This window comes from Felis catus, chromosome C1 (genome assembly GCF_018350175.1).
Source record: "Felis catus isolate Fca126 chromosome C1, F.catus_Fca126_mat1.0, whole genome shotgun sequence".
NCBI classification, from domain to species: domain Eukaryota; kingdom Metazoa; phylum Chordata; class Mammalia; order Carnivora; family Felidae; genus Felis; species Felis catus.
In genome coordinates, this window is record NC_058375.1 from 9,170,008 (window position 1) to 9,194,832 (window position 24,825).

The following is a 24,825-nucleotide window of genomic DNA, read 5'->3' on the forward strand; positions in this document are numbered from 1 at the left end:
TCAGGGTCCCAGTCCAGCACAGGAGAAGGTCCTGTAAACGCACGTGTGCAGGGAGTATTGTGGGTGCTGGGACGGAAGTCTGCGCAGGTCCGACGGGGTAGTAAAGGAGGGGCTGAACCTTTCAACCCCGGGCAGGGAAGGCCTACACGAAGCATGGAATGCCGGTGCCAAATCTTGAAGTTCAAGGAGATGTTGGCCTTGTCGACAGGAAGTGGGTGGGGGGGGGGGGGGGAGGCAGGCCTCAAGGGGCACACATGGGGCAACCCAAACAAGGCTTGCTCAGGAATGTGGAGCACGAGGGGAGGTGGCTTAGGAGTACCAGCACCTAGGCAGTGGGCCACGGGGACGGCAAGGCGTGCCTTGCGGTCAGCGGGTCTCTTGAGGAGAAGACTGGCCCGCCATTTCAAATCCTTATGTTTCCCTTCCTCTCTCGCCTCCCCCCACTTACCAGCTCTAAGGGAATTCCAAGGGGAAGAGACGTAACGGAATTTTTCACTTTTTAAGTCTGGTGATGTCATGATTTGCCCAGAATCTGCACATATAAAATGTTAACTGTTTTGCAAGTATTTTATATATGTGGTAGAACAGTTCCATCTTTCACAGAGGGGGCCAAAACCATCAACAGCCCCCACGCCCTCCGGAAAAAACAAACCTAACTGGCTCTTATATAATTAGAGCCCAAACCAAATCACGGCCTGTTCACAGCAGGTAGATTGCAAATCCACCCCAACTGTTCTTTCTGGCCGGAGTGACTCGGTCTAGTACTAAGGCCCGGACTGCGTCTGGCATTTCCAATTAACCTGATATCTGCATCTACACACAGCAGAAAATCACCCTCCCCAAAGCCCAGAGCAAACACACTCCCAAGTCCTGGGTTGGGACTCGCTTAAAACAACTGGACCAGAAAGGCGGGAAGGAGGCTGTGGCCTTGTTCTTCAGCCGGGCTTTTCCGCCTAATTTGGAGCTCCACAGATGGAATGTTTGCCATCGATCCCCAAACCACGAATTAATTTTTTTCATGGGGAAGTCAATTTATCGGACCTCATTTGATCGGTCTTTTCTGCTGTTCCGCCATGTCCTTTATGGCTAAACTAGATCTGACCTAAATTTGAGAGGGAAGAGCACATTCTGTATTAGAATGTGTTCCATGACCTTTCTACCCTCCACCCTCTCTTGCCTCATTCTCTCCAGTCAGTAGATTTTTCTCTGGAAATCCCTTCTTTCCTGTGTCCACTCAAGGCAGGTAACAGTGTCCGTTTGTATTTGGAATCTTAGTTTTTCATGTACAGATTCAGAGGGGACATTTATCTTGGTGGAGAAACAGCTGCTGTCTCGTTGCCAGTATTTGGGCCAAGGCTACATAGGGCTCCCAGTGACTTCTTGGAACTTGAGCCTCACGCTCGAAATTGCAGGGTGGGCTGGGGGCTGCCCCAGCTCTTGGGTGGGGAGAAGGATTGGGTCCTGGGTCCTGTGAGTCTCAAGATCAAACTTGGGTTGGGCTGCTTGACAAACGAGATGAAGAAGAGGCTCCTTGAGTGGTAAAACCTGACAGATGTCCCTCAGGAGTGGGCTGTCCGGTCCTTGCTTCCCCACCTCCATCACCCCGAACTTCAGCATCTGTGGTTGCCACCTGTGTCCTAGACTGGGTAGACCGAGTCACTTGTATAGGAGCTGGAGATGTATGCACAGAACACAAAATTTGCTGTTTCTTTACATTTCTGTTGGGTTCTCAGCACATGATTTATTGCTCTTTTCCATGGGTCATTTTTTTTTAATGTTTATTATTTTTAGAGAGAGCATGAGAGCAGGGGAGAGGTAGAGAGAGGAGGAGGGGGGAATCCCAAGCAGGCTCCACACTGTCAGCATAGAGCCCGATGAACAGTGAGATCATGACCTGAGCTGGAATCAAGAGTCAGACACTAAGAGTCAGATGCCCAACCGACTGAGCCACCCAGGCGCCCTTCCATGGGTCCTTTTCTGCTCAGGAAGGAAAACGTGGTTCTGCACTCACTGACCATATGGGGGTTGGCCTCTCATCCCCTCATCTCTCACAGATGAATAATTTTGGAGTGAGAGGGTGTGCCTTCTTCTCATGGAGGTTAATCACTGTCGGGATGTTTGCACAGTAGAGCCAACTGCTGAGTATTCTCTTGTTTGCCTTTTCTCCCTCCAGACCTTTCCTAGCTTCAGTGTGGCCTAGCTGACTCCATCTTGGACACCTTTGCTGGGAATCAGCACCGAGAGTTTTTACGTATAAAGAGGAGCTAATACTTGATCACTCCCCATGTGCCGGGCACTTTATGCCATTCTTTCTCCTTTCTTTCAGCCGCTCAGCTCGTACGTTGGGGTCATCCTTGACTCCCGTCGTACCACGTCTCAGGGGCGTCCACAGGCCCACTCAGCTCTACCACAGCCTCCCCCCTGCCTCCCTCCTGCCTCCCCCCTTCACATCCGTTCTTCAGGCGGCATCTGGAGCTACCATACACGTCGAAGCTCAGCTCAGATCGTGTCATTGCTCAGCTCAGACCCCTCCGGTGGCTTCCCGTTCCAGTCCGCGTAGAAAATTAAGATCTGCACGTGGTTTCTTAGGCACTTGCAGCCTGTCCCGTCCTTTGCTAAACTCATCTTGTACCCCTTGCCTCCCTCCACCTCACTCAGCCCATCATCGGACCTTCCAGCCGTCTCTCAACTGCCTGCCTCAGAACCACTGCCTTGGGATCTCTGCCCTAGCAGTTCTTTCTTCCCGGAAGGTTCCATAACCCCATGGTTTTCACCTGTATGTTCTTTGTCCAATCGTTACTTCGTCACCAAAGCTCTTCCTGGTGCCCCCTCCTCCCCCTAAAATTGCACCTCCTGCCTTCCAACACCGTCTCTTATCCTCCTTACCTGCTTCATTTCTTACTTAACATTTATTATCACTTTCATTTTATTTACTTATGTGATTGTCTATGCAATTTGCATATAAATCCTATAAGGGATAAAAGTTCTGTCTGTGTTATCCACTGCTGTGTCACCAGCCTTTAGAACGGCCAGCCCTGGCACACTGTTGACTATCGGTATGTGTATGTGTATAGAAGGGAAGAGAGGAAAGGAGGAAAGGAGCCGACAGACCCTGGGAGTCGGGCATTATCTCAGTTTGTGGGTAAGGGACCAAGTCTCCAAGAAGTTGCCCAAGATCACAGAGCCAGTAAGTGAAGGCGGAATTTGAACCCAGAGGTACGACTCCAGACCTGCTGTGATTTCCACTTTCCTGTGCTGCTTCCCTAGGGGGATCTCTGCCTCCCAGTAAAATGCCTTAGAGAGAATACTTGGCTAGAATCTCTTCATCTCCTCAGTGTCATCTGGAGCTTAATATGCAGAATAGACAAGTACCATCAAGGTCCAAAACCAGATGCCCCTCAACATAAGAAAATGTATTTGCATACATGAAGAAGCCCATTTTTAGAAAGACAGACTTTCAAGTCAAATGGCGGAATCTTTTTGGTCATTGCTTCCCAAAGCGATTCTGGGTTCATTCTGGGCTCGCTGTGGGCACCAGCACCTGTCCGTTCCAGAGTTGACACTGTCACATGTACATCCACGCCCCACGCCAGGCTCTGTCCATAGCTCTGGGGATGCAAAGGTGGACAAGACAGGCGCAGCACTGGGCGTGCCTTCAACAAGCTTCACCCCGCCCCCCGCCCCCTTTGAACTTAAAGGGCCACCATCACTGAATCCCTGGAGCGAGGTAGTTTTTAAAGGGACCATCTCCCAGTTTCACATTCTCATCTTGTTCTTTGAAGTTCATTTTAAGTGCATCATGGGCTCCTCTTTGACTAACAGGAAGTTGTGGCACTTATCTGAAGATTAAGAAACATCCAAGGCAATGAATTCCTGTTGTCCCCTCTCCCTGGCCCTTAGGTAGACTTAACAGAAGTCGTTATGGTCTGAAATCCCCTGAGACACCCCTACCTGCCCATCAGCAAAGCCACGGGCACCCTATGCAAAAAAAAAAAAAAAAAATGATAGCTCTTCCATCCATCTCGGAATTCTTTCTGTCTTGTCTCCTGCCTTTGCCTTGGACTTGAGATGGCTTTTGTTTTCTTGCCTAGATGCTGCCTGTTGGATACACCCTTGGGCTTTACACCTGTAGCCCAGGAACAAATGATGCCTGGGATCCTGCGTTTCTGAGCGAGGTGCTAAGAAACCAGTCTTTAACTGCTACCAAATTTGTTTCCCTCTGTTTCCAGCTTTGTCTGAACTTCAAGGATATTGAGAGACAGACACCATTACGTGTTTTCATCCCTGTCTTGCCTGTCTTGTATTATTTGCTCTAGGCACATGCCTTCAGAACCTTCAGTTAATAGAAGAAATAGACAGTGGCAGCAGTGAGTTTAGAACATTCTTGTGAAAGATACGGCCACAGAGGGGGAAACGGAGCGAGTGACAGCTCGAATGGCAGGGAGCTTTAAAAAAAAAAAAAAGGCCCTTTTTTTTGTTTGTTTATTTTACAGAGAGAGTACATGTGCATGTGCGAGCTGGGGAGGGGCAGAGGGGGAAAGGGAGAGAATCTCAAGCAGGCTCCATGCTCAGCACAGGGCCTGACATGGGGATGTGGGGTTCGATCTCACAACTGTGAGTTCATGACCTGAGCCAAAATCCAGAGTCAGACGCTTAGCTCACTGAGCCATCCACGCGCCCTGAGGAAGGCCTTTTTCAGATAGAACAGATTCCATTATATTTGTCAGTCTGAGAGGAAGAGGCCAGGAAGATTGGAGACATGAGACCTTCCTTCTGTATTTCCATCTTGAGTAATCACAGTTTTTTCTCCCTAAATCCAAACCACTGCCTTCTGACTATTGTTCTTTGCTTAGGTGAATAGCAGCCATTTGTAAGATACTCTTGGTTACCTAGAGATAAAGTCTGAGTGGAAGAAATGGACTGAAATTGGAGACTCGGGTACCTTCTGAGTTTAATTTTTAGTTTAATAAGCTGTGTCCTTAAAATTTTTAGAGTCAGACCTCTAAACCAGCACTGTCCAATAAAAATATAATATGAGCCACATAATTTGTATAATTTAAGATTTTCTAGTAGAATTTTTAAAAAAGTAAAAAGAAACATAAATGATTTTTACTATTTTTACTTTACCCATAATATCCAAAATATTCTCATTTCAATTTGTAATCAGTATGTAAGAATAATTAAGATGTTTTACATTATTTTTTCACCTCGTCTTTGAAGTCCAGTATGTATTGTATATTTACAGCGTGTCTTTTTTAAAAATTTGTTTATTTACTTTTGAGGGGGGGGAGGAGAGCGCGTGCAGGCATGCGTGTGAGCTGCTTATGCGCAAATGGGGGAAGGGCAGAGAGGGAGAGATGGAGAGAGAATCCCAAGCAGGCTCCCTGTCATTAGCATGGAGCTGCATTACAGCATGTCTTAATTTGTCCTACCACATATTAAATGCCTCCTATGACACGTGGTCACCTTGTTGGACATTGTGGCTCTAACCTAAGAGAGGAAACTAAAGTCACATGACAAGACTTGTTACCCCGTGTCTGAATGGAGGATTTTCTTTTTTTTTTTTCTTTTCTTTTTTTAATGTTTGTTTATTTTTGAGAGAGATATAGAAAGAACATGAGCAGGGGAGGGGCAGAGAGAAAGGGAGACACAGAATCCGAAGCAGCTCCAGGCTCTGAGCTGTCAGCAGAGAGCCCGACGTGGGTCTTGAACTCAAACTGCAAGATCATGACCTGAGCCAAAGTCAGACACTTAACCGACTGAGCCAGCCAGGCGCCCCAAGATTTCCCTTGTTCTTATGGGAGGAAGGAAGGTATTGAATAGAGAAAGGACCTTTATGCAGTTGGCTTTTGTCTCCACCATTGCAGTGAGGAGTTTTCTGCAAGATTCTTAAGGGATGGCCATCCAGGTTATCTGTCATTGTTTTCCTTAGGTTATTTGTGGGCTTCCGGTTTTTCCTCTTTTCCTGCCTGCTTGCCAAAATTTACAAAACGTTCTGTTCATGATGTTTTTGAATATGGTGGCATTTCACACACAGGCATGATTTTCATAAAGCTGATTTTTATTTTTAAAAATGAATTCTGCCTTTGGTCACATATTTAGAAAACAAGTTCCATAAACATTTTTTAATTCGATAATTTTTAAATCATGGAAGAGCCCATCAATAGAGTGTCATATGGTATATGTACAGTTTAAAGGACAAACGAATCCCAGAACCTACCATTCAGTGTAAACGATAGACTAGAATAATAGAATGTTATAGAGTAGAATATACTAAAAGGTACTAGTACTTTTGAAGCCTCCCTGATCACATTCCCTTTTTCACTGTTAAGTGGATTGGCTTTTCTTCCTCATTCCAAGACTTGTTTTTTAGGCCTGAAATCTGTTAACCTGGAAACAGCTAATGCAGCAGGCTTGAAAAACCCTAGATCTACAGGAAGTAGATGGGTGTGAATTCTGAATGTCCACCCCCAACTCAGCCTTTGTGGGGCTGAAAGATAGCAAAGGCAAGAACGCCTCGTCCTAAAAGGCCACCAAGGAGTTCAGGCGACAGACAAGGAGCGGAGGTTTCTTCGGAGCTGTTGGGAAATAGCTAAACTGCCATTTTATTTTTATCTTAGCCCATCTGAAGGGTTGGGAACATTTGAGGCCATTCCTCAAAGAACCTTCTTTTGCCCTTTCCTTTGAGCTGGGGAACAAGCCATGGCTCAGGAGAAATGAGGAAGGGCTTAACGTAAGTGCCTTAGGAGCTGAGCTGCTTCCCCTTCTTATCATAACCCCAGAAAGAGAGGTTCACCTTCTCTTGTTCTTCCAGGTGCCAAACACCAGTTCCGAATGTGGTGTCTTCTGTCACGTTCATCACGCTTGCTAATGAACAACTTCCTGAACACCTTGAGGTGTTGGCTTTTGAATGTCTGGTTGTCCCCAGTGCAGACTCTACCCCACCCACCCCCGTAAAATGTCGAGTAGTCGTAAAAAAACAGCCCCTTAGCTTCCACTGTGGGTTCTCTGTGACTCTCCGACAAGTGGGGCTGTCAGGAGTAACATTGGAGCTACACAGACTAGAGGAGTGGAGCCGAATGGGACACACTTGCAGGATCCCTTCTTACCCAGGAGTGCGGCTGGCTCATGCTCATTCTCTCCCCACAGCTCTCTTTTGCCTTCATCCCCTCCCCCTTGAATCTGTATCTCCATATGTGTCACTCACTGGTACATAGAATGCCCTTACCAGAGCAGTGGTCTTTGTCTGTAGTTAGATCTGCTTGACCAGACCAGCTGTGACAAAGCAAATCTTTGAGCTCCCCTTCCGCAAATCCTTCTGTAAGAAGCTGGGATGGAAGAGCAGACCTTTTTTGTGAAAGCAGGGGCTCTCGAAATCACTGGTCCCGACCCTCACCCTAGCTTGGCGTCCATCTTTCTTCCCAGCCGTAAATGGCGCCCACAAGTACTGTGACCTAATGTGGGGTCACATGATCCATGTAATGGACGTCTCCAGAACTTCATCCTTCTCTGGGGCCCATTTCAGATGTGATAGTGATGACTTTGGGGAAAGGAGGAAGTAGGCTACATGGCATAAGGCAAAAAAACGGGTGATGGAAGGGGGTAGGGTGTTGATGAAGGAAGGGGATTGGAGCCTGACTCTCTTTCTTGTTCAGGGATGTGCATGTAAGTTTTCAGAAACTTTATCATTTCTATGCTTCTCTTAGCTTCCTTCATTTGTCGCCACCATTGCTTAGGAAAGGAAAGATGTCTACTTGGCATCTGTATGCGATTTTCACTGGCATTCAGGAAGGAATTTTCCATGGAGGGAATAACAAAAATCATGGTTGGATTCCCTCCGTAGATGACCCAGTGTCAAATATAGGTAGATTCTTAGTAGACTTTTGTTGGAGGTGATCATGGTCTTTCCAGTTTCATCTGTCCAATGGGGATAATAACAGAGCCTACCTCATAGGGTTGTCCTATGGATTAAACTAACAAATGATTTCAAAGATGGCCAGCCCTTAGAACAATGCCTGATACATTAGTAAACAGTGTTGGTTCATGTTTATAATTCCAGAAGTTACACTACGGTCTTCAGCAGTTGGAAGCTTTTCCTTTATTCTGCCTACTCATTTAAAGCTTTACTTATTTAGAGGCGCCTGGGTGGCTCAGTCGGTTAAGCATCTGACTCTTGATTTTGGCTCAGGTCACGGTCTCACGGTTGTGACCTCAAGCCCCGCGTTGTCTGGCTGCACGCTGAGTGTGGAGCCTGCTTAAGATTCTCTCCTTCTGTCTCCCTTTGCCCCTTCCCTGCTGTGTGTGTATGCATGCTCTCTCTCTCTCTCTCAAAAAATAAAATAAAAAATAAATAAAACTTCATTTATATGAAGAAACCAGGTGGAGACCATTTTCTTTAAAAAAACAAAACAAAACCTCATCAAGATATGTCACCCTTGAAATGTATCTGACTTTGTCAGTAAGAAGCCCAGTTTACAATAGTGCCTAGCATCTCTGATTATTCTTTACGGGGTCATCCATCCCCTTCCTTCCCAGGCTTTTGGCATTAAAGAGAATATATCTATTTATTTGAAATACCAAGTACAAGATTGAAATCCTTGTGACTAGAAATGAGATAAGCTCGAGCTTCTTTTCTATTGTGAAATGTTCCATTCCATTTCTAGTTTCTGTATTTTGAGATTTCGATCTACGTATAATTGACTTCTTTATGCTTTCCTTTGTTCCAGAACAGGTATAAGGTGATTCCTGTATTACAGGATGAGATATGCAGGATTCAGTCAGGGAGGAAGGGGGAGCAGTGCTGTCCTTAGAAGAAAGAAAAGGATTTGCGGTAATAACCGTTGGCATTTACACATCGCTTCGTGTTGTTCCGCCCCCCCCCCCAAGTCCTTTTAAAACCAAGGTCTCTTGAGATTCCTCCAGCGACTCTGTGGGTAGTGTTCTTCCTGTTTTATAGATGAAGATACCGATCCCTGAAGACTGTGCTTTGCTCGTGTTGACCTCGCTGATTACTAGTGACAGAGTTGGGACCAGGATGCCTGCCTTGCTTTTCAAAGCCTGTGTGCTTCCCTAGAGTTGAAATCATTTATTGGCCAAGTCAGCCATTATGGTGTGACCCTTGGAGGGATTTTTTTTTTCCCCGTAACATAATCTATCTCCTGGTTCAGTACTGAGAAACTGGCCACTTAGGCATATTCATATTTTTTCAATTTATGCCTTGTTAGGATGGCAAACGGGAGGTCTCTCATGGGGTGGGAAGACTTATTCTCCTTGACTGGCACCAGCTCTCCTGAAACCCACCTTCTGGCTTCTCCTGTGGGCCTCGAGGGATTTTCAGCAGTAGATGAGTAGAGGCCTGGCAACGTGATTTCCCCTTCTGGGGAAAAGCTGATAACGGGCTAAAGGTAGGACCCCATCCCATCCCGCAGCTGGGTTTAAAGATTCATCCTGCCCACATGATTCTTTACACCTGGTATAGGAAAAACAGGGAAAATTGAATGTGAGGAAGCCGTGGCACGTGCCTGTTGTTGAACATCAGTCTTCCTGATTCCCCTGTGTATTCTGCTTACTGCTGTGGTTTTAAAGCCTTATAGCCAACTCTGCCAATCCTTTTTGAAGAAAAGGCACAATCCTTTCAGGAGAGTGCCTCAAACCACTCTGAGCTTCTAGATTAATCTGAGACAACATCCGAGTTCAAAACCGGGTCAGAGTTGCAGAATAGCAAGGGAGACTTGCCAATTCAGCAGGCGTGTGTCTTGGGCTAGTTAAGAACCGGGACAATCCTGAGGTCTGACTTTGTTGCTTATGTTGAGACCTTGTGTGCCGAGATAATTCTGGGTGGCTTTGGATAACTTTGTTTCTTAACTGCAAAGGAGTGTCTGCTGCCTGATAAGTGTTTATCCATGAAATAGCAACATGGTGTATGTAGGTCCCAGGGTCAGAGGGTTTGTACATCACCAGAGACCAAAAAAAAAAAAAAAAAAAAAAAAAAGCAAGGTCATTGGCTTGGGCCTGTTACTGCTGTATAATGTGAGTCCTAGCTTTAAAAAAGTGTCTGTTATTCTTATGCAGGGTCTCTGTGCTGGATTCTTCCTCCTTCCTCTCCTTGCCTTAAGGGCTATACGTAATCATAACCAAGTAGAACTGAAAACAGACAAACCTGTCCCACTTCTAGTGGAGAGGAGAGAGATCCGGGGTCCAAAATTGCCTCTTTCTTGCCAAACCTCAATTTGCTCCATGTCCTTCTTTTTTCCTTTGTTTCTTTATTAATGCCCTTCCCCAGTCCCGGCCTGACCCTCCGCCGTCTGGCCGTTTGGTTGGCCTCGTGTCAGCGATTGATCCCCGTTGCTGGCTGGATCCCGTTCCCCGTTAACTCTTGCCTCTTTGCCACAAGGGTCGCAAGAGGGGTTTTCGATGTCAAGGCAACGCCCACACGGAGAATGGGTTCTGAGTGTGGATATGGTAATGGTGAGGGAGTGAAGTGGTGACGCCTCCGTGTGGAGGACTTGAGGGGTTGGCAGCACGTTTTCTACTGGTGTCCCAGCAGAGCCGGAAAGGACTCTCGAGCTTAAGCCTCCGCGCCACTTGTACGAAACTTGTAAAAATTGGGGGGCACCTGGGGGGGGGCTCAGTCAGTGGAGCGTCTGACCCTTGGTTTCAAATCAGGTCATGATCTCACGGTTTCGGGAGTTTGAGCCCCGCGTTGGGCTCCGTGCTGACGGCGAGAAGCCTGCTTGGCATTCTCTCTCTCCCCCTCTCTCTGCCTCTCCCCTCACCCATACTGTCTCTGTCTGTCTCTCTCAAAAATGAATAAAAAAAAATTAAGAAAAAGAAACTCGTAAAAATTGGGGGCCCGCTGCCCTGTGCCAGACGCGGTGCTAGGCATTCTGCGCTAGAGCTCCCCTGAGAGTCTCGTGTTTTGCAGCTAGGTAAACCGAGGCTCGAGAGTTGAGCCACGGCCGCCAGGACACACGTGCACATCGGCCGTGCTCTCAGGCACCGGGCGTACAGCGGCGTTTGCGAGTTGACGTGCCCCCGCTTAGCGGAGCTGACGGCGCCGCCTGGAATCGCAGCCACTGGTGGCCGAGCCGTGCAGTCGAACACCTTTCTGGGTGGGAGGACGCGAGACCCCCTCAGACGGCCACGCCCCGGCCCTGCTCTCCCTTTGCCACTATTTGTGGCCACCATTTGCCCTGGTGATGGGAAAGGTACTGTCACCAGCAATTACTCGGTGGAACAAGGACGTTAAGGAGGAAATTTCCATTAGGTAAATAACTGTGAAAGAAGAACACCAGAGAAGCGGGGGGCGGACGGGGGGGGAATTCAAGCCCAGGCTCCTGTTACACTGGCCAAATATCTCTGGCATCCCATGCTTGCTGAATATCATAAAAGGGTCAGGAAAACTGATCGGAGCAAACAGAGGGACACAGCGTGAATTTTTCTCTTGCATTATTCCAGCATCTACTTGAATTTCAGTTTTGTAAAACCAACTGTCCCGAGCCTGGCCCCAAACCCCGGGCTAATTTGTAGCGGCTCCATTTCTATGGACAATGGGATTCTTTCTGGAAGGTGGGGTATTGACACTGGGTACGTCAGCCACGCAGTAGAACTGGCATCTTGAAGCGCCTCTGAGATTTTTTTACCCCCCGGTTGAAGATAGGGCTTTCCAGAAATTAAGGACTTCCGACTGTGGCCAGAATTCACAAGCGTGGTGTATGCTAAAGCTTCCTTCGGTGAAAGAAAGGACAAAAACCCGTGTTGTTTTCGCAAGTGTAAGAGCAGGTTTTCTGAAGGACGCTCTGTTCCTTGGAAACTTTCTAGTCTTCTGTGGACTTGAAATCGCTACAAAATGGGCTATATTGACCTACGTCTCCCCCAAAGCTCCTTCTGGTGTCCAGGTATCCTTTTTTTACCAAGGAGAGTTACAAATTGTCTACATATTTCCCTCTGAGTGCTAGTCCTTCCCCAGCGTGTGAGCCTGGCCCAGGCTGTCTGTCCCGGGCTTTTCTGCCCCTGGGCACATAGCTTCCGCTTCTCGGGGGATGCACCTGCCAAGTCCTGCGTATGCACACCATCTCGCTTAACCCTCAACAGCCCCACGGGACCTGATTATTTCCATTTTGCAGGTGAAGAAATGGAAGTTCAGATAACACAGTACTGTTTTCATTGGATGCCTTGTATGTATCAGGTTCTGTGTTCAGTGCTTCACGCATATTGTCTAATCCTTCCGGCATTCCCCGTGGGTGGATATTCTCATTCCCATTTTGAAGATGAGGACACAGGCTCCCAGAGGTGAAGTTACTTGTCCATGATCTCACGGCTATTCAGTGCCACAGAATCCAAAGTCAGGTGTGAAGTTTTTTCCGAGGTCCTCGGAGGCAGGAGGCAGAGGCCATCTCTGATTGAGGACTCTCAAGTGCTAGCCTAGCGCACAGCATGTGTTCTGTACATGTTTGATTGCTTGGTGGGTCAGTGCATCGCTGCTTTGTGCTTGCTCATATCCTTACGGTTTTCAGCCTTTCCCCTGCTGCCTCTGAGATTAGTTTTCCCCTTATCTGAATCTCTGCTTCCGAGCTTCACTCCCCATTTTGACATCCATGAGCATGCCCAAGAGCATCTGCTCTGAAGAGATTTCAAAGTGAGTTTGAGTCTCGTTGCATTTGGCTTTTCTTTTTAAAATACACAGGCAGAACTGGGGGTGGGCAGTAATGGATGTCCTGCCCAGTCACCACCACACGGCACACCGTGGCTGTCATGGGCACCCTGGCTGTGTTTTGACGATTGTGTTCTAACTCAAGGACACGGGTGAGATAACACTTCCCAGCCTCAGAGAAGACCAGTGCCGGAGGGCACCGTACAGAGTGCTTGCTTACTGGAATCCCCGCCCTCTCCAGCCCGTGTTCCTACCCTGTCTTTGAGGGAGAAATAAGATACGGGGTATGATTTATTTTCCCACTGAGGTGGGGAATGAGAGAGGTGGAATTGAGTATGACTCAGTGCTCCCACAGTGAGAGAAGGCCACAAGCTTTTGGTGCCCTGGATTCATACTCAGAAGCCCGGTGGACTGGCCCAAGGCCCAGCCTCTTTGACCACGGCACCCGTCAACTCACTGGTTTCAGATTAGTTCTTATAAAGAGTCTCTCCCCGTAAAATCTGATTAACCTCTAATCAGTACGGGTTTGGCTGGATCATGGATTTCAACATCTTCCCATTTCCTGAGTTGTCAGTCACCGTTACAGGGATGAAGTCTTTGGTAATAGTTTCCTGCTAATAACATCTTTGTGTCCCTTACGTGGACCCACAAGTGACAAAAGACAAGTCCAGTTGGCTTGCCTGAATAATTTGTTTACCCACAGAGAAGTGGGAATTCAGACAGAAGTCCTAGGGTAAGTAAGTTGAGTAGGTGTGGGCACCTTTCCACAGCTACGAAGCACACAGAAGAATCCAGCATTTAGAGGAAAGAGTGATCTCTCAGGTCATCTTACCCCATCCCTGCTGTGGTCGATGTGGTATTTTTATACTGAGAACACCCGGGTCCAATCAGTGCTGGGGGAGTGAAGGGGCAGTAGCAGAATCACTTGGCAGTTAAGTTTTTGGCACGAGCTCACTCCCAAACCTCGGGTATTGAACTCGTGTTGTGGGTGGGGGCGGGGGTGGTGGTGGGCAGTTTGCCTAGAGGATTCTATCATATTTTCTTAGGGGGGGGCGGAAAGTATTATAGGATTTTTCATTTCTTCCTAGTCAGCTGCCAGAAATCCGTAGTCAGGACCTTATCTGTTCCAAGGACAGACCTCTTTTCAAGGAAAACGAGAGTCTGAGGAAGTGGGAGAGACCCGGACAAAACCCCGGAAGGAGCGTGGGTGCCGCTGGGCACTCTTCAGGCAGAACACGCGCCTCTGGAAACATCGCGCTTCTGAGAAGGGCTCTTTGACTGGCCGCTGCCTCACCTCTTCTGTGGCATCAGGGAAAAGTGTTTTTGTCCAGACCCTGAGTGGAGAACACCAGCACACCGGCAGCCTACATGGTTCCAGAATGTAGCAGGGACTCCCTTTTTTTTTTTACCCTTAAAACAAGGGTCACATTTTCCTCTTCTCCCTCGATTTGCAAGTGTTTCGGTTTGTGTTGCAGACCCTCATTGCTGTCCGTCTCACGTATGGGGTTGTTACCTTCCCAGCGAGACTGTCATCCTTGAAAATAGGCCCAAGGCTGTATTTGTGTCCCCAGCAGTACATAAATCTGGGCCAGGCCCACAGTAAGTGCTTAATAAAGATGTCCTAACTTGGATCGTAGATCACACACTGTCAGAGCTGGAAAGGATTTTGGAAACCACCAAATCCAGCACTCTAATTTTAAAGATGGTACCACTCCAGAAACTCATTTTGGAGGCTGGTGTTTATCTGCTGGAAAGGGGGGGGGGTGTTTTTGTTTATGTTAAAGCCTAGTGCAAATGACCATAATTCTAAACCTTTGAAAGGCTTTCTTCATGGTGCAGGATGTTCCCGCTGGGACTAGTAGCTGACTAATAATAACAGTAAGAATGCTGACTGGATGCCATACCCTGAGCCCCTGTCACTAATTCTTCCAGCCACATAGAGGCGTTGGTACCATCGTCACTCTGCAGATGCCACCGGGGAGGCTCGGCAGGAGGGCACCTTGCTCAGGCTCCTGTAGCTACGGGAGTGGTTGAGGCAGGACTCGAATCCGGTCTGGTCAGATGCCCAAACTCATGGCTCACGGTGGCTCTCAGACGGGATCCCTGACTAAAGCCCCATTTATTGATTCACAGTGCTGGCTTTGCAACATCCCGTGGCGTCTCCATCCTAAAGGCAGCTGGAAAGTTAATTTTCATTAACTTTAGCTCTCCAGTTAGACACGGAGAGACAGGGGAGGCAAGGCCTGAAGCAAATAATGATAGGGGCTGCATCTCCAGAAAGGTCAGTAATCACTGCCCTGGATTGTAAAAGCATTTAGGCTGAGTGAAAGGAATGTGTGTTCCCCTCTCTTGCTCCAGAAACCATTGCTTTACCTCGAGTTGCTGGTTCTTCCCCTAGTCTCTCTTCTGGGCCCAGAACTCCCCCTTTCCTGTCCCTTGTGTCACAAAGCCTCGGGCCTGGTGGCTTCCAGGACATACCTGTGTAAAAAATGTCCCTCGCCAGACCAGTACGAAACAGGCCCCGAAGGCCGGGCTGCCCAGTGTACCCGGCCTTCAAGGCAGGCTGTTCGCCTTGAATCTTTGCGCTGAGCTCTGTGTCTAAATAGCATTCCTGTGAGTTTTCTGAAAGGTTAGTCCTGGGTCACTGGCACTTAACCCACTTGTTTTGGTAGATCCTTCCCGAGAAGGTTAATTATATATTTGATATCCTTTCCTCTTTATGCCTGAATGATGAGGATAAGTACCCTGTGGTTTATGAACTGTCACTTTAAACCTTTTCAGATTGTCTTGTGACAAAACAGAGTTTTACGTCCTTTTTATCCAGCTTTGACGGATGAGACCGCTTCTCTGGTAAAAGAATGCCAGGATAAATAAGATCTTTCCCTGATTTGTGGGGGAGGATTTTGCACTGGAAGTCATGAGTTCAAGTCCGCCATTTCGTACCAAAGGTGACCTGACCTGTTAGCCTTTCCATATACTTCATTTTCCCTTGTGGACAAATGGGGCTGGGCACCTCGGCACTCGGTACTTGCCGAAGAAGTGAAAGAGAAGACATCGCTTTAGGGCAGTTGATGTCTCTAAAAGGTTTGGCACCAAACCCTAAAGCAACAAGGTGCCGTGTTTCCTATTTTGAATCCCACTGATTTCTCTGCGCAGAGAGCCTCTGTCCTTAACATTACAGAATCCCAATACCTCCCTCTCCCCCACGGGGTCATTTTGGTATACGTTTAATTTTTTTTTTCAGTAAATTTGCAGTAGGACCGTGGAAGGTGGATGCCATTAGGGGCGGTTAGTAGACGTTCTGCGAACCTCGTGTCCACCCGTGTCCGCACCCTCCAATCTTGTGCGTCCAGTGCCTTGAGAACCAGTCTCCTGGGACACACAGTATATGTGACTCAGCAGTTAATCTCTCTCTCCATTGGTATTTGCTGAATCCCAGCTAGGAGCAAGGGAAGGTATTTATGCAAAATCACTAAAATAGCAAAAACAGCGCTGAGGCTTTAAAACCCTTTTCCTTCCGTGTTTGATCCGTTCCAGTTTGCGGGGACGCTGTCGGACGGCTTAGGGAAGACGATGGACAATCGGCATCAGTCGGAGCGGGAGTACATCAGATACCACGCGGCCACGAGCGGGGAGCACCTCGTAGCCGGCATCCACGGCCTGGCTCACGGTAAGTCACGGCTGCCGGGAGAACGGCTCTCCTGCCACAGTTCCTCGGGGCCCTTTTCACCCATCTGATGGCAAGCGGACATCCAGGCCGGGGAGCTTGGTGTACCTGAGAGCCTTCCAGGCTGTCCTATTGTACCCTCCTCGCAACTGAAATGTCACAGCCTGTGGCAAGCCTTCATTTATTTTCAACACGTTGCACACATTGCGATCCTTTCCTGTTCTTTGGCTTCTGTTCCCAAAATGTGATACGGTATCATCATGTGAACCCCTTTCTAGAATGCGGAATTGCCGCTTCGATACCCGCCTTCTGCTTACTGAGCATTCCTTCCATGGCAAGTGAAATGTGAAACCGGCCGCCAGGTTTGTGGCCCAGATGTTTTTGAGTCTTGTGTAAATGCACACTCACCTGGATTGTAAATGCAGGCATCCAAGAGATGTAGGTGATGGCATGGATGTATTAAGCCTCTGAATTTGTATGAATTCTGCCCTTCACTGCTCTACCTCCGAGTCATTTGCCCTTTGTTGTGTTTTTTCTCCACAACTTCTGAGTGTGACATCCAAGGCCCTTGGAAATGTAAACCCAGCCAACTTGGCCAACCACTGCCCCCCAGCCATGCTGTATTTCAGCCACCCGAAGCCCAGTGTTGTTCCCCAGACGTGCCTTGCTCACTCAGTTCATCCTGCTCCCTTCCCCTGCCTCACTTCCTTGGCAGGCAGAGTCCAACTCAACCTAGAAGTCTCCACTCAAGTGACGTTTGCTCCACTGTCCCCAGTCAGAATTAATGACGATCAGGGCACACGTGGCAGTCTAGGTCATGTCTCTAGCCAGCTGTGTGTGTGTCTTGCTTTCCTGATAGATGGGGAAGGTCAGGAGAGCAGAAAGACCATCGTGTATTCACCTTTATACTTCAGACCCTCACACGATACCTGGCATATAGTTCATGCTTATAGTTAGGTTAGGATGGTTAGGAAACTGCGCTGTTGGTACCAGATTCTTAGAAATAATCTGAAGCTATCAGAAGTCATATCCAGACTGATCAAGTTCAGAATATCTGCATTTGGAAGAAGGAGGAATGTGGAGAAGAAAAAGAAAAAATAATTCTTTTCAGGCTTGGGATACAATGTTTAGGACAGCGTTTTTGTTTATCGGTTTTCCTCACTTGTGAGGTTTGGCTCAAAATGCCTTTACTTTTCTTAAGCCTGCCCAACTGGAGAGGGAGCTGCCCCAAAGGAGACATTCAAGCCAGGAGTAAAATTTAGCTGAAATTAATGTGTTCACGGACTCAAAAAGTTGGTTGCTGGGCAGCCGTGTGGGGTGAAAGGTTTCCTCATTCTTCCTAGTAAATATAATGATAGTGCATGGGAGTCGGAGGAACTGTGTTCTTAATGAATGTAAAATGCTTTACTGTGCATAATTGCCTTTACCTGTCTAGCATCCTTGGGATGTGGAGAGAAAATATAGCTGCCCTCACTTTTCAGATGGACACGACAGTGTGCTGAAAAAGATGGATGATGGGTTCAAGGTTGGTTGCAAAATCCCCTCCAACCAAGGACCATTCATACAGTATGTGCAGCATCTCCAGGAACAGGTAGCCTCATCCAAGGAGTTTCCGTGAAGCTCTGGATTGTATGCGAGTGACATCCTTTTTCCTTCAGGATGAAACCATTGTTTTTTGTTTTCGTTTTTGTTTTTTAATTAATTTATTTATTTGGAGAGAGCAGGGAAAGGGCAGAGAGAGAGAGAGGGAGAGAGAGAGAATCCCAAGCAGGCTCTGCGCTGTCAGTGCAGAACCCGATGTGGGGCTTGATCCCTTGAACCGCGAGATCAAGACCTGAGTCGAAATCAAGAGTCAGACACTTAACCGACCGAGCCACCCAAGTGTGCCCAGGATGAAAAAAATTCTTAAATCATAACAAGAACCAGAATCCATTCAGTCTCCTTGTTTTAAAAACTGGGAGTCTTGCTCAGTTTTCTCTGCAGACCCTGCTTGTGCCAGGTTCAGTAATGTCTGTGTCTCTGTGAATGTGGTTCCAAAGGTTGGGAGAGGACCGTAACCTCACTGGAGCAAGCGGACCCAGAATCCAAAAGAAACGCTATGGATTGTTAGTGCTGTTAGTGCGTTCTCACCCAGGGGATTTCCTTTACCGATTTGTCTCACTAGAGCTGAAGAGTCTAGAGAGCTTCCTCATGCCCCCACCGTCAAAGGGTAAACATCCTGTGAGTGTCCCTGGCACACATCCTGGAAGTGCTCCCTGGACAGGGCCCCCCTTCTTCCCTGTAGCCCCTGTGTCGTCTCCAGCCTCTGCCAACCTCTGGCCACTTTTGAGGCTCTTTAAGGTCATTGCTGTCAACTTTCAAAATGTTTGGAATGTCTCTTTGACCTAGGTTGGTCTTTGGAACAGACTCCATTGAGAGTCCTGGCTGGTTTTGGCAGCTTTGGGTTGGGCGGGGGGGAAGGGGGGGTGCCTTTCATCAAGGCCTCATGATTTACTCATTACCTAAACCCAATTTCAGCAAAGCATGCAGTTGTTTTTACCCGTTTCAAACTTCTGGTGGTGTTGGCCAGTCACATAGTGTTCTTGGAAAACTGAGGAGCTGTATTTAGTTCTCTCTGCCTTATATTTCATGGGGTCCCAACTTTCCCCAAAGTCTGTTGGTTTAGTCCTACTGTCCGTGTCATCTCCTGATGGCCCGTATGCTTCCCAAACTCTGAAACTGGAAAGTAGCCACTGTTAACCTCTGAGGTTTTCTGTGATTTTTTAAACTGGAACACACTTTACTTGAGACTGACGTGTGATATATACTCTCAGACTCTCGACTTGGTGGGCAAGCCTACTGGGTTTCCCAGCTAGAGTTGGCCTGCCTGTAGCCTATTAAGAAGTCGACCGAATGTCCCTAAGTTACCTTGCCGGGTGCATGGAATCGATGAGGTTCGGCTTTAAATGCTTTTGCTTTGTCCTTGGCCAGGTTACAACGGCCCTTGTTTCTTTTGCTCTAGGTATCATTGGTGGATTGACCAGTGTGATAACCTCAACAGTGGAAGGAGTGAAAACAGAAGGGGGTGTCAGCGGTTTCATATCTGGCCTTGGGAAAGGACTCGTGGGCACTGTAACTAAGCCAGTGGCAGGCGCCCTGGATTTTGCATCAGAAACAGCCCAGGCGGTGAGAGACACAGCCACTCTCAGTGGCCCCAGGTCAGTGGTCACGGAGGAAGTCGCTTTTGCAATTTCCATCCCAGATATGCTGCCTCTCCTGATCCATGCTGATGTGTTTAATCATATACTTTCCACCTTAATGATGTGCTTTTTTTAAAAACTTGAATCCATGTATCTAAAATTTCTGACCTGCCTAATATAAATATGTGAAAATAGGGTGCAAACATCGGGCATGAATCGCTTCTCGGCCTTTGGGCTAAGATCAAGTGCAAAAATCGGGCATGAATTTTTTGAGAACTACATCTGTATCTATCCACCTATATCTGCGTCTGTCATTTATGTGTATATAAAATATTGGTTTTTCCGTTAGAGGGGTCAGAAATAGAATTGCACCGTTACAGATCTCCCGTTCACCAGACGAACTAGATCCCCATATGCCCACTAAGAGAACTGTGGGGCTGCAGGCTGCATCTGGCTCCTGGGCTCCTGGCATGGTTTTAGGGCCCCTGTCTTGCAGCTCCCCGTGTGGGTCTGCCCTTTCTCTGTTCTCCCTCCACTCGGACATGCCAGCCAGCCCCCAGCCTCGTAAAGGAATTCTGCAGGCAGGTTGGCAGCTTCACTGTGGGATACAATCTTGCCTCGATGGCAGCCAAGATGGGAAACCGGGGGCAGCCCGTATGGCTCCACATCCCACAGGATCCAACTGCTTTAGCACAGCTCCTCGTGTCAGTCGCCTGTTTGAGCCTTCCTTTTTCCGAGTGACTAATTGGGGATCTTATCAACAAAGGGTATAATGAATGTTACAGTTCCCAGCCAAGCTGGACGCCACTTAAGCCCAGAAGGATTTTGCTGCTCCCCGGTTAATAGATATTCCCCAAGTGAATTAGCGTGCCCTTTTAGAATGCCTCGGGCCTGGGCCTTATCCACACCCTGCCGCTCCCTCGAATAGGATTTGAAGTGAAATCGTCCCCAATTAAAGTGAATCCATTTGTCTGTCACCAGAAAACCTTCCTGATGACACATTACTGCAGGGGAAATGCTTAAGATTGTGGACTGGGACCATGTAATGTGTTCTGCCAGAATGTCTTCCATCTGGAAGCAGCTGCTTTTTACAAAAGGATCTGTAGCGTTTACTTTAGTTAAGTTACATTCTATTCGCAGATACAGAGCTAGAGCAATCCTGGAGTATATTTTGAAGCATTTATGAAGGTGGGGGGAGGGGCAGTAGGGAGGCTTCAAAAGTATTTCCAGTTTTTCTGCGTCTGCTGGAAACCCCAGAAGCCTACCCCCAGTATTTCATCGGGACAGTAAGACCTGATGACCACATGAGTAAAAGCAGGCAGCCCCTACGAATTCCAAAGGAACCATCCTTATTCATAAAATCCCCAAGTGGTCAAGGGATTGAGTGTTTGTTTCACAAGGGGTCTGAGGTACGTGTGTTTAATTTTTTAAATTTCGTTTTGTGCTGGGAACTTCAATGGTGTTGACCAGAAAGAAATGACTCGAATTTTCTACGGTGTGGAAGTCTTGGTAGACCACAGCAGGGTCTACTTCGTGTCACCGATGTATCCCGTCAGTCATTCATTTCTAGTCAGTAAATACCAATGGAACATTTTCTAAGAACTCAGCGTTGGGAACATGGCAGAGCGCAAGGCTGGCCCTGCCTTCAGAGGGCTTACAGTCCAGTGGGGAAGCAAACTTAAAACAAAAATCATGCAGTCATCCTAGTAATCCTAATTTGTGAAAATTCTGACAAATGGCACAGGAGATGTCCAGGGTGCTGTGAGACTGTGTCATTGGAGAAGGCGCAGGGGAGAAGGAGGTCGGCTAACCTGTGGTCCACGGGGTCAGGAAAGGCTCTTCTAGGGTAGTGCTGTTTAGAAGTCCAATGCGCTGTGCGTTGTGCCCCGGGACCCCCTGGGAAGTGCTGGTCGGGATGAAGCCTGAAGTGGACGTGAGGGTTGGCCAGGTCAAGGGAAGAGAGAATCACATTCCAGGTAAAAGGGGTACAGGAAACTATATGACTTGCCTAAACACAAACAGTAGCCGGGCATTCTAATCGCAGTTTGGCTGCAAATTTCCCGGAACACCTGTCTTCGTAGCCCTTCGCTCCCAGAACAAAAGCTATGGTGGGAAGCGAGGAGCAGCCAGGTAGTCCGCCTGGGGACATGGGAGCTTAAGTGAGGGGGAAAGAAGCTTCTGCATCTCCTCTCCGTTCTCAGAGGAGCCACGAGCAGGAGAACCACGGCCGAAGTTAGCAGAGGTGCGCAGGGCACGTGCTGGACCATCTAATGGGAGCCTCGGAGAGCTTTGGCCCTTTACCCTTTATTGCACTAAAAAGGCATTACAGCTTCTGCTGAGACACTTGGACCAGTTTCCCTCCATCCATTTGTCTGGGTCCCAGAGTAGGTTATTAATGAGGATCTGTGTGTTAGAGAGAAAAGAACACTTCGCCTGGAGAGCTGTAGGTCTGGGTCCCCACCCCCTTGTTAGCTTCGGGCCCTTGGTCAAGTCTCCTCACCTCCCTAAGCCTCAGTTTTCTCATCTATAAACTGGGGATAAATATACCTGTCTCTTTATTCTCTCTCTCAGAGGTCTGAAGCCCAACCAGAATTATTCTAATGTGGCTGCCATAAGGAGCTATAAACTGCTGGACAACCCTATGTTTGAAAGTCACATTAAAAGAACACAGATTCTTGCAGGTGGAGAAATGTTTCGGTGCCTTGAGGGTTTGTTCTGATGACACTGGGATCTCTCAGGAACATACTAATTCTACCACGGGCTAAATCGCCCCTGTTTCTTGGAAGTGAGTTATAACCATCTCCAACCATCCCAGTTGACTGAACAGGATCCAGGGGTGTTACTCAGGGTTTTTCCCCACTGTTTAGACAACAGGGACTAACAAATGATTTGAAGGGATTAGAAGTGAGATTCTGACCGAGGGCTGACCTGAGCCCAGGGACCGAGCCAGGAATAGAACCCAGGAGTCCAAGAGTTCTGCCTCTGAGTCTGCTCTTGGAACGAGCCTTTCTGCTTCCTTTGTACTATTGCGTCCAAGTGAGGGCTTAGATCTTAGCATCTATGTTTTCAATGACTCAAATTTTAAGCAGATGATAGCAAAGTAAGCCATAAGACTGCAAAAGAATACTCCTGCCAGTAATCCATCTGAAAAGTGGCCTTACAGGAAATATTGGCTCCTTTTCGTGTTTATTTGAACATGATTTTATTTATAGGGAACCTCCCCCCCCCCCCCCCCCGCCTTGAGTTCTCTCAGATTAAAATACTTCCAAGTTCCTCTCCTTGGTGGAGTGTGCAGGCATTCCACAAGGACAGTCACCTAACTTTCCCCCCCAAGTTTCCATGCAATCTAATTGTTCTTGGGAAGGCAGGTGGGGGCGGGGGGAGAAGAGGGCGGAGGACCGCGCAGAGCCCTTGGCCTCCACATGAATGTTGTAGACCAATATCCCCTGCTGCATTTGTTAACTGGACAAGTATGTGTGGTTTGGAACCGAAATAAGAAGGCTTTTCCAAGGCAACGTTCTGCTGGCTCAGGTTGCATCTTCTCGTCTACGTGTTGGGCCACATTTGTCTGTTCCCAAGTCAAGTTTATGAAAGTGGCACAGATGCAGCCACACTCGCCGTGCCACGGGAGCCATATAGAGAAGCCCAGCCCCCTTCACACATGGCCACGCATGCCCTCTTCCTGCATGTGTGGTGGTAACTGATGGGAGCCCTTGAAAAGATACTTGGGTACAAAGCCACAGAGACCCGGGAGCAGCCATTTCACAAGAGAAAGTACAAATAACGCTGAAAAGAGAGGACTATTGGACTCTGGGCTATGTATTTGCTTGGTTATTTCTCTGAATACCCTCTGTTGTAGGCTTTGGGTTACAGGACATTTTAGGAATGTAGCAGATGAAGATTTATGAAGCCGGGTCCTGAGGTTTCCTCCAGAATATTTCTTCACCTTTTTAGTCAGGACCCCAAATGGGGAGAGAAGCGGGAGCTGGCAGAACTTGAAATATTTAAACAAATTTAGCAAAGCTCAGGAGTGTCAGAGCTTTATCTCCTTATTTAAGTTAGATAAGGAGGAACGGGAATTCGAAGGGTAATGATAGATTGACGTTTAAGAATATACCCATGAGGACTCTGAGAATGCTCTGGAATCCCAGGACCCCTGTGTTGTGCACGTAGATGTAAATTCCAGTTGCTCTGAGAGCTTTTGAGTAACCTCTGGGTTGATTTCGCAGAAAAGATTGATGGTGGGCATATTTGACCTTTTCAGTAAAAACACTCTCAAGACACCACCCAAAATTTGTTCAAGACACTTTCTGCCAGCGGCCTCCCGGACATGAAATGGACGTAGATCTTCTTAAGGAAAAGTCCGTTTTTGTTACAGTGTTTGCTTCTTACCTACGACTCTCCCGGATCGAGGGGAAGACCGTCTTGGGTCAGCAGAGCCTGAGTGCAGTCAGGTTGGACAGGTCGGGAAAAAGTCCACAGAGGGAACTTGGCAAATGCTTTTACTGCTTTTCCATCCCAGTTGGGAAATACTGCTTGTAATTCTCCTATCCACGCATAACACATCAAACAGAATTGGTTTGAATCGAGGCTCAAGGCAACTTCCCAAGATTAAAATCTTCACGAAAATCAAAGTGGTTATTAGGATACACCAGGGCGGTCAGTTTTTCCCACCAGTGTCCACCTAAGGCAGAGGAGAGTGGACTTACGCCCCGTGTAGCTGGGGTCAGAAGCGAGCCCAGGACTGTTTGGGAAGCTTCTGTTTCATCTTAAAACTAAACGAATCTTACATTTTATCGCAGGTTCGTTTTCATGACTTAATGTTTTCAGTTGCCACCTAGTCAAATCAGCCCATCACAAAGGCGCACCAGGTCGTCCTGCAGCAACTGCCTCTCATGCTCATTGAAGAACTTCAAGAGAAGCCTTCCGGATGAGTCCTGGGGACCCTAGTAGCACTGACGCAAAGACAGGTGTATTAACACAGTGAAAAGCTAGAGCCTAGTACATACTTGACCCTGAGGCTCTGCTTCTGATCTTCAGCCGTATCTGTCTGTGAGCTTGATAGCTATCTGCTGCTTGGGGCAGCCAGGGAATCGGGTGATACGAAGTTTTATCGTGAGAAGGAATTTGATCTTAGTGAGACTGAAGAATGATTGCTGTGTCCACCCAGAGGGAAGGGGCCGTTCACACCTCTCCTCTGCTGCCCAAGGGCGGCACATGGGGCACAGGGCGTAGGGCAGCCAGTTGCTTATCTTCTGCTCACCCTTGGGTGTGTGTGAGGTGAGAGCCATCTATTCTCATTTCCCGATCTTGCCAAACCAGGCCTT

The 24,825-nt window shown here is 47.8% G+C and overlaps 1 protein-coding gene across 9 annotated transcripts in view; it reads left to right on the forward strand.

The window, feature by feature from the left end:
• VPS13D (vacuolar protein sorting 13 homolog D) overlaps positions 1-24,825 on the forward strand; it is a 257,423-nt gene that overhangs the window by 188,634 nt on the left and 43,964 nt on the right. For all 9 annotated transcript variants that reach the window (XM_023258138.2, XM_045035116.1, XM_023258139.2 and 6 more), the window contains 2 exons: positions 16,190-16,322; positions 19,321-19,516. In XM_023258138.2, coding sequence (XP_023113906.2) covers positions 16,190-16,322; positions 19,321-19,516 — 329 coding nt within the window. The remainder of the gene's footprint in view (positions 1-16,189; positions 16,323-19,320; positions 19,517-24,825) is intronic.